General features: G+C 36.7%; 1 protein-coding gene across 1 annotated transcript in view; it reads left to right on the top strand.

Moving 5' to 3' along the window:
• Positions 1-7,319, top strand: part of LOC105512659 (alcohol dehydrogenase 1C) — a 21,686-nt gene extending 14,367 nt beyond the window's left edge. The window contains exons 6-9 of the mRNA XM_011943184.1: positions 767-1,027; positions 3,087-3,222; positions 4,078-4,216; positions 7,019-7,319. Of these exons, the coding sequence (XP_011798574.1) occupies positions 767-1,027; positions 3,087-3,222; positions 4,078-4,216; positions 7,019-7,043 (561 nt within the window). The 3' untranslated portion in view covers positions 7,044-7,319. The remainder of the gene's footprint in view (positions 1-766; positions 1,028-3,086; positions 3,223-4,077; positions 4,217-7,018) is intronic.
• The last annotated feature ends 3,313 nt before the right edge of the window (positions 7,320-10,632 follow it).

Genomic DNA, 10,632 nt, shown 5'->3' with positions numbered 1-10,632 from the left:
TAATGTAAATGACGAGTTAATGGGTGCAGCACACCAACATGGCACATGTATACATATGTAACAAACCTGCACGTTGTGCACATGTACCCTAGAACTTAATGTATAATAAAAAATAGATTTTATTTATTATTAAAATATAGACTAATGTTTCATTGTTGTGTTGTTCATAAGTATATTTTTTAAAGCAGGGATATACTGGTCATGACTACTGAACAAAAATGTACAAAGGAGTTTAAGAGTTTAAGTGGAATATTTTTGAGAGTTTAAGTGGAATATTTTTCGGTCTCCTGGTGTAGCCTTTTCCACTTATTTTGTTTTCCAAATATTGCCTTGGTGTATGTATGAGATACTGAAGCTGGTTATTAAGGGATTTCAGCAATCGAGAGTCCCTACAAGATTGTAATCACTGCCATCTGGATCTCAAAGATCATCCAGTCCTCCTGTTCCCAGTCTGACCCATTGGAGTCCCCTGGGGACTGAGTTCCACCTGCAGAGATTCTCATTTAATTGGCATGGTCTATGACCTGGACTGCGGGATGTTTTTAAAGCTCCCCAGATGAATTTAATATGCAGCAGTTTCAGAACCACTAAACTGGTTCATCCCCTTGAATTTAAACATGAAGCATCTCAAGCCAAAACAGGTTTCGATAACATATTGAACAGAAGAATCTGAGTAGTTCTTGTTAACACACAAGCCATGGCACTTTATAAAGCTTAAGCAATTTCTAACAAACATAATTCATTTTTGCATTTTCTGAAAACATAGGTCACCCCAGGCTCTACCTGTGCTGTGTTTGGCCTGGGAGGGGTCGGCCTATCTGCTGTTATGGGCTGTAAAGCAGCTGGAGCAGCCAGAATCATTGCGGTGGACATCAATAAGGACAAATTTGCAAAGGCCAAAGAGTTGGGTGCCACTGAATGCATCAACCCTCAAGACTACAAGAAACCCATCCAGGAGGTGCTAAAGGAAATGACTGATGGAGGTGTGGATTTTTCGTTTGAAGTCATCGGTCGGCTTGACACCATGGTATGTACCATGACGTGCCCTGAGATTTCTGCCTCTGCAGCCTGGAGGATGCATTTAGGCAGTATAATATATGTATTATGTATAAAGGATATTGTTAATTATGAATGGAAATTTCCCATCATCTTTTTGTGACCTGGCTTGTTTAATTTATTGTTATGAGAAATCTTCCATTCGATCAGCTACGCAAACCTGTCTCACGTCATATTTCCTTTTGAGAAAAGAAAAAAGGTTTTTCTTAACACAGTCACTACAGATATAGTTTATTAATTTTTAGTTTAAAATGCAAACTTATATATAAATAATACAAATCCTTTTCTCAAATTAAAAATTAAGAAGTTTTTTTAATACTCTTAACAAAAATATTTTAACAATTTTGTATATGCTCTTAATGAATTACAAACTTTTTTACATAGTATTCTTCGGTCAAAAGAAATGAGCAATTTTAGACCAACTATTATCTTATTAACAGAAAATACACCCTAAGGAAAGTGACTGCTTTAATGCATTGCTATATTTTATCACAGAAGCTGGACAGTGCCTGGCACAAAACTAGTACCCAATACTACTTGGACTGAATACTTTAAAAAGTCAACAGATTTTACGACCTGCAAAAGTTAAGTGCTACATATCTCATGGCATCTTTTATGAAACACATGAGACAATGCATGTAAAATACTTTGCACAGTACAACCCATCATGTGGTAAGCTCCCAATAAATGTCAGCTGTCCATCCACCCCCACTTTTTTTTTTTTGAGACAGGGTCTCACTCTGTCACCCAGGCTGGAGTGCAGTGATATTTTTATAGCTCGCCGCAGCCCTAACCTCCTGGCCTTAAGCGAGTCTCCTACCTCAGCCTCCAAAAACGCTGAGTAAAGACATGAGCAACCATGCTGAGCCTCAGTTGGCATTATTGATATGAAATACTATTTCCAATCTTGCAGTGCTTACATCATCTTTGAATTATTATATTATATCACTTTCAAACAGTTACAAATACCAAAGGCAATGGGAAACACATCTCTACTATATTTCACCTACCCAGAATTCTCTAGAATCCTACTGAAAAAGTCTCCAGAAACCAACAAGTTTCCATTGCTGAGGTTTTCTAGAAGGTCCAGCAGTGTGGGTAACAGGGAGCAGCACCCTGAGATCAAAGTTCCCACCAGCCTTGACCTGGAACAAACGCCACAGAGGAATAAAGTGTCAAGAGAATCCATTGTTTTCCAGGTCTACAGCTTTTCTCCTTGTGCTCTTTTTCTATATCTCTCTCCATTTTCTCATGTGGAACTGGAGTGTACCTTATCTCAGGACACCAAATGTCTGACAGCCACATGTTCTGAGGATGTGTGCTCTCCCAAAGGTCAGAATCCAAAATCAAAGAACTTATCATTATATACCTAGAGGGATTCTAAACCATTTTCTAACTACAGAACATGTTCCAAAAGCTGGCTGGAAAAGATATTCTGAACTGTCTTTTGAGGTTCCCAAATAATAAATGTAATTTAATGTAAAACCAATATACATTTGGGGAGGTAAAAACATTGTTTAAAACATGTCCACTTGAGAAATGGAGAGTAGAATAGGAATCTGTTAAAAAGGGAGTCTATCAAGTGGACAAGAGACTAATTTTGGTGATATACTCATTTATCTTGTTCACCATCAAAATATTGGATTGAAAGTACTGGGTTCAAAATACCTATGAAATAAATCAATGAAAAATGAACCAACTCACAGATTGCCTAAGAATGATATACACTTGTACAAGGAACAGGACTTAAAATGTTTGTAATGATGTTTGCCTCTTTATTCCTTTATTAGGAAGAACTAAGTGCACACCAGTTTATTCATCCATGCTTTCATTCAAAAACCATTTTCTGGGTATTTCCTACATCCACAGCACTATCCTATACAAAGAAAGGGGGAATGAAGGAGCAAAAGACATGGTCTCTTCCCTCTACACAGTCACAATCCCACTAAGCCTATTACATGTTATTGTGCATTATGACTAGGAACTATGTCACTCCACATGAAGGATGCTAAGTATTCATTTTATTCCAGATGGCTTCCCTGTTATGTTGTCATGAGGCATGTGGCACAAGTGTCATCGTAGGGGTACCTCCCGATTCCCAGAACCTCTCAATAAACCCTATGCTGCTACTGACTGGACGCACCTGGAAAGGAGCTATTTTTGGAGGTATGTAGTTAGGCTTCAGAGCTAAATTCTCATTAACCTAAGAATTTCTCTCCTTTTATGAGTGACAAGGCAAGGTTTTGAAAAGCAATGAAATTAAAAATAAATTAAAGTTTATTTTCTATCTATAGTCTCCAATAATGCAGAACTTTTTTTTTTTTTTTTTTGTGGAGATGACGTCTTGCTCTGTCACACAAGGTGGAGTGCAGTGGAACAATCTTGACTCACTGCAACCTCCACCTTGCAGGTTCAAGTGATTCTCCTATCTCAGCCTCCAGAGTAGCTGGAGTACACCACTGTGCCCAGCTAATTTTTTTTTTTTTTTTGGTAGAGGTGAGGTTTCACTATGCTGGCCACGTTGGTCTCGAACTCTTGACCTCAAATGAGTTGCCCAACTTGGCCTCCCAATGTGCTCATGCTGGGATTACAGGCATGAGCCACCATGCCCAGCCCCAAGATAGACTTTTCTGATGTCACTATCAACCAGGACTTTCATCTCCACCTCTTTTTGTACTTGTGACTGCATAAGGCAAGGACATTTCTAGTAGGCAGTGGAAATCTATAACGATAAATCATCTCTACACACAAATCTAGACAACTAATAAATTTGCTCCTTAACCTTGGGTATAACATCTGTCCTATAATTTCTCTGTGAGAGAGAGAATAAGTAAGGACCCTTGTTTATCTGTGATTTTTTTTTAAGTCAAAGCACTGTAAAAGCATATTGAAGTACTCTAGCTCTTATTATCCTCAGTTATAGCAGTACCTTTTCTAAACTTGTATTTATTTGGAAAATCTTCTCTTCAGTTCTCCTACTTACCTTGGTTGAATCTAACAATGATATTTTCTTCTTTTCAGGCTTTAAGAGTAAAGAATCTGTCCCCAAGCTTGTGTCTGACTTTATGGCTAAGAAGTTTTCACTGGATGCATTAATAACAAATGTCTTACCTTTTGAAAAAATAAATGAAGGATTTGACCTGCTTCGCTCTGGAAAGAGGTAGATTTTAAGCTGTTTTTTGTTGTTGATTTGCTTTGTATTCTACGGTAGTGGGGTGTCTAGCAGAGAATGCAAAAGTGGAAGGATGAGAAAAAATTAGAGTGCCTTGGTTTTCCTTTGCCAGTTCAATCTTTGCATGGAGCACATGTAAGGTAATACTGTGAGAAGCTAAAAACAGTTGCTTTACATTTCCTATTCTGCTGAAGTGAAATTAGGTTGATTACAGCATATATGAATGATCAGAGTCACTCAACCTTCTTTAAAAAAGAACACTCATCTTGGCCCCCACCCCCCCAAAAAATAAGTTTAAACAACCATAATTATAACATGGATTCACTGATACCTCTGCCTGTCATCTAAGTAAGTGTGACATCTAATGGTTGTATGTTAAAATTATTTTCAGGACATCCTCAGCATATTCATTATGGGAGTAGGTGGAATTACATTAGGATTGATTTCTAAGTAGATATTACTAGATTTTCCTTTTTCTTTTCCTTTTTCTTTCTTTTTTTTTTTTTTGCAGTTTAGAAAAAAATTTTACAAAGAAAAGTTGTTGTAAAAGAGAAGGGTACTAAACCCTATTTTAAATGTTTGTCTTACATTTTCTCCAAGTCTTAGAAAAATAAGCCAATTCTATTTCCTATCTCTAACATTTACACTTACAATCACCTAATATAATGAACTATGTCACATGCATGTATATGAAGCATAACTGGAAACAGGCAGTTATATCTAACCTCTGCCTTCTAGCTCCAGAGTCTGAGATTTTTCTACTATTCAACATTTATTTTCATGAGGTTTTCAACTTTAAGTAGTGTTTCTTTGGCACTCACAAAACTATCATACTAGACAATTTATCCGACAAATATTCTTGAGTAAGGAAAGAAACTAGCACCCACAGAGCACCGGCTGTTCTACTAAGTGTGATACCTGCATCTTCTCATGTGATTCGCAAACAATGCTCAGTGTCAGTCTCTATCTCACTATCTTAGAGAAGAGAAAACTAAGAAGCAGAGAAGGCATGACTTGGTCAAAATCATCAGGCGGTAAGAAGAGGAGCCAGAATTCGAAGGAAGATCTTGTTAGCAAATCTATTCACTTTCTATTTAACCACACCGCCCCTCAAGAGTGCATATATATGTATGTATATGGAAAACAGTATTCATCAAAGGTTAATTATCACTGTCAACATTATTATCATTGACATCATCATCATCATCATCATAGAATTGATAAGATGATGGCAAATAGAGATGACCAAAACCAGAGGACAGTGGTGAGCAACAAAAGAAGTCATGAAGCATGCCTAAATTCACTTTACAAGAATATCATATAGTAATATGCATATGTAAATAAAATAAATCTTATCAGTAAGCAAAGATTGAAAATTGTGATAATCAATATTGGTAAGAGTAAGGTGACTCGGGCACTTGCATATACTTTCAATAGTAATTGATACATCCTTTTGGGAAAGCAATTTGGTAATTTGTATCAGAAACCTCCAAAAAAACCTAGATCCTTTGTCCCAGCAATACCATTTCTAGAGATTTATTCTATAGAAATAATCAACTCAAACATACATATATGTTTAAGCATGTTTACTTGGTAGCTGTAATATCAATATTTAGAAACATTCAAAAAGTACAACATTAAGAATATGATTTAATAAATTCCAACCGTTAGACATGAATAAAAGACTTCATTGGAAAATTCTCATAATGTAATTTTAAACTCATAAAATAAATCATATAAATTGTATTTATAAGATGATCCCCAATTTTCAAAAAAGACAGTAAAAAATGTATCTGTGTCTAGAAAATGTTGATAGAATTCCAGAAAACATTGACCATGATTACTCTGAGGTTGTAAGATTACAGATTTTTTTTTACCAGCTTCTTCTATCCTGTATTCTCTAAATTATGTGTATATATTTTTCTTATTATGTGTATATACATACACACACCACACACACACACAATATATATATATATATATATAAATTCTCAGTCTCAAAGATCATCTTTTCTTAAAAGTATTCAACAAAAGTTGGTTTATAGAAAGGGCATTAATTCTAATGTAAAGTGTACGTTTCTAATATTCACAAGAATGAAGTATCTTAGAATTAATACAAATCAACTTTATTCTCTACTTGTAAGAATACTTAAACATCTCTGATTCAAAGATCTATTAAACCTCCAGCATGGTCCTAACTTTATTAAATTATCAGTTCTTTCAGGCAAGGTATCTATCATCTTATAATTTGTGCAAATTTGTATTTGGGTTTGAATCCCAACACCCTATACTATATGTGTGACCAGAGCAAGTTACAAATCTTTCTAAGTCTCAGTTTTTATAATCTCTAAATGGAAATAATATGGAAACCAACTTCCTAGTGTCATTGTTTAGGTTGAGATTTAAGTGAAAAAAATGCATGAAGCATGTGACAAATAGCAAAAACTTATTACATGTTATTATCTATTATTGCTTTATATTCCTTATTTTACCAGGAATGTAGGCAAGCAAAAATGATTTTTTGAAGATGCTAGTGTAGAACTGAAATATAAATGACAGGCATATTCAGGAGGTTGTGAGTGAGCTTAAGATTGAGGAAAACACAAGAGAAAACCAAAAAACATGAACTTCCCTTTATTTGACTTGACCCAGATGCATAGGGATGGGAGTGGAGTGGCTGAGAACACAGACAGATTTTCACTCAGACACCTCAAATGCTCCTTGGACTCTCACATGGAAGCATGTGGGTTGTCTAAATGTTAACACAATGTCTATTCTTTCCTATTGCAGTATCCGTACCATCCTGACCTTTTGAAACAATAGAGATGCCTTTCCTCGTAGCAGTTTTCAGCTTCCTCTACCCTACATGATCTGGAGCAACAGCCGGGAAATCATTAATTCCTAGCAGAAATCATTAATTCTGCTCTTCAGAGATGTTAAAAATAAATTACACATGGGAGCTTTCCAAAGAAATTGAAATTGATGTGAAATTATTTGTCAAGCAAATGTTTAAAATCCAAATGAGAACTAAATAAAGTGTTGAACATCAGCTGGGGAATTGAAGCCAATAAACCATCCTTCTTAACCATTCTACTGTGTCATCTTTGCCATTGAGGAAAAATATTTCCTGTGACTTCTTGCATTTTTGGTATCTTCATAATTTTCAGTCATTGAATCCGGTGGAGGGGAACATTCCCTTGCTCTGAACATACACCTGCTGGACCACTGTGCTTGAAGTCTTCTAACTCTGTCTCGGTTTTCACTGTCTGCATTTTTCTTTTTTAAATAAAATGTACCAAATCCCTAGGCTGAAAACTACAGTATGGTAAAGAATAGACTCAAATTTACAAGTGAAGAAGATCCAGAAGTTCTAAATCCATGATTTTTCTTAGTAACTCAAAGAAAATGCCACACATTTTCATACAATGAAGGGAAGTGTTTTTATTGCTTTTATGCTATTTGTTTACAGTGAAGATACAACTGACTTTTAAAAATACAAGCAGATTTTGTGCTTCATGTGATGAACTTAGGTTTGGACACTAAATGTGAAAACTGAACTATTCCTAGAATCATGTTCAAAAAATCTGCAATTTTTCCTCATGAAAGTGCTTCATTAGCTAAACAGTCTTAGTTTATGATTCCAATGGGCTGAAAATGAAGTATAAAGTAATTTAAAGTATTATGGTGGCTTTATGTGTAGATATTGGGTGACAAATGCTGTGAACACAGAGTGTAAAATTGGTAACTAAGAAATGGCAAAAACACCTAAAGCAATATGTTTTCCAAGTAGACATACACACACACACAAATGTATATTTGTGCAAAATTGTTTTTAATCTAGAACGTTCCTATTAACTACCATGTCTTACATCAAGTCTACAATCCTAGAATTAGTTTAATATTTTGAATATGTAAAGGCCTGTAGTGCTCATTTGTTCATGCTTTTCCACTCTCAGGGGAAGATTTGCATTTTGAGCTTTATCTCTAAATGTGATGTGCAAACATTATTCCTGGTAAAGGAGTTACAGCTGTCTTCAAAAATGCTACTTGTTGCAATACATACAATCTATTTTATACTGTGGAAGAACCTAGACATAAAGTAAAATAGTCTATCATTTGCTGTGTGACCTTCAGTAAGTCACTCAGTCTCTCTGAGCTTGTTCATCCTTTGTTTTGAAAAAAGTACTCAACCAGCCCATTACATCTTTACTGAGGCTAAATGTGATGATATTAATGAAAGAGTTTTGCTAACTGGGAAGGGCCTCCTAAATGTAGAGAACATGTGACTGTTTTTTCAAAAATGCTGAAGGAGATACTCAGGGTCAAGACACTTTTCAGAATCTCCCTAAGATAACATCATGGGACACTACCTGGTGCTGGGTGCTCTGTGGCTTTTACACTGATGCTGATGGTGTGAGATTCAGAAAAAGAAGAAGCAATTCTACATGCCCACCCCACAACAGGGTCATCAAATCTTGCCAGTGACACAGAGGCTGACATCTACCTCCCACCCTCCTTCCTCCCAGGCTAGGGGAGCAGGTAGAGTGGGGGGCATTAGGTGGGCTCTGCCAGTGTTGTCATAGAGTGGCACAGTCCTCCACGGGGTGGGACTGGCACGTGGGAGGCTTCTGCACCATGCACTGGCTCCTGGTTACATTGACATTGGTGGGTCTAAAGAGGCAAGTCAAAATCACAAAATGAAAGTGGAACCCCACAGTGGCTTGCGTCCTGGTGAACCTAAAGTGGTGCACATGATCTGGGTGACTTGCAGCAAATTTTGACTCTAGAATCAAGGACTTCCATACATGCTGATCACCCCCTCCATAATATACATAATATACATAGTACATACATAGTGAATGTACATAGTTTGCACTCATTTTAGCTAGCAGCAAAAGGTTTTGTCAAAATAAAGAAACTTTTCAAACTTTAAAAGGAGAAAAGATTATGTTGATGGTTTAATTAATAACTACGTGAGGTACACTACTTAGCACCTCCAGAAAGAGCATACAAACAAAACTCTGAATTAACTTTTTGCTACTTTAGAAATCATACATGCTGCTCTGGGATTAGAAAGAAAGTCATCTTGACAGAATTATTAGAAAATTGTTCAGATGTTGAAGTATAGTGAGAGCAAGTCTATATCTGATAAATACATGCTTAGACACCTGACTATTCATTTCTGTAACCAAATGATTATTACACAAATAACCTCTAGTTAGGTGTTCCCTGAAAATGTTAAAGTAACTATTTTATTAAAGTACCTTAACAAAGATTAGCAGCTAGTAACCCCTTAAAATGGATAAAAACACTTGGAAGCTCTGTGATTTCAATGATGATTGTGTTTTTAATCTGTGTTGTATAGTCTGCAGAAGCAGATCCTGACTCCTGCAAGAAGCAGCTCATCGTGACAAAGCTGCCTTTCCTTTTATCGCTTTGCAAATCAAAGAAGGGGGACATGTTGGGAACAGGACCCCCAAAATCTGGCCATAAACTGGCCCCAAAACTGGCCATAAACAAAATCTCTGCAGCACTCTGACATGTTCATGATGGCCATGACACCCACGCTGGAAGGCTGTGGGTTCACTGGAATGAAGGCAAGGAACACCCGACCCACCCAAGGCAGAAAACCACTTATAAAGGCGTTCTTAAACCACAAACAATAGCATGAGGAATCTGTGCCTTAAGGACGTGCTCCTGCTACAGATAACTAGCCAAATCCATCCCTTTATTTTGGCCCATCCCTTTGTTTCCCATAAGGAATACTTTTAGTTAGTCTATAATCTATAGAAACAATGCTTATCACTGGCTTGCTGTCAGTAAATATGTGGGTAAATCTCTGTTTGAGGCTCTCAGCTCTGGAGGCTGTGAGACTCTTGATTTCGCACTCCATACCTCTATATGTTTGTGTGTGTGTGTGTTTAATACCTCTGGTGCCGCTCGGTTAGGGTCTCCCTGACCAAGCTGGTCTTGGCACCTGTCTCTACAAAAAAAAACACAAAAATTAGCCAGGCAGAGTGGCATGCAACTATAGTCCCAGCTATTTGGGAGGCCGAGGTGGGACAAAGACTGGAGCCCAGAAGGCAGAGGTTGCATTGAGCCATGATCACGCTGCTGCACTCCAGCTTGGGCAACAGAGCAAGTCCTAGTCTCAAAAAAAAAATTATATCTTAAAATCCAGAGGGATTAATATAATGCATCACTAAGTATAAAAAGCAAGGTACACAGTAATGTGTATTATATGATCCAATCTTTGTGAAAGACAGAACAAATTAAAATTTGTAAATATTATATATAGGTTTGTATGAACAAGGAGAAAGATACAGAAATGGACAGAACAGGCTGTTCATCTCAGAAACCAGGATCTGAAAAGAGTTGAAAAACTGAAGTTAACTTTTTAACCA

Source organism: Colobus angolensis, unplaced genomic scaffold (genome assembly GCF_000951035.1).
Source record: "Colobus angolensis palliatus isolate OR3802 unplaced genomic scaffold, Cang.pa_1.0 Scaffold217, whole genome shotgun sequence".
In the NCBI taxonomy this organism is placed as follows: domain Eukaryota; kingdom Metazoa; phylum Chordata; class Mammalia; order Primates; family Cercopithecidae; genus Colobus; species Colobus angolensis.
This window is presented reverse-complemented; position numbering and strand designations above follow the sequence as displayed.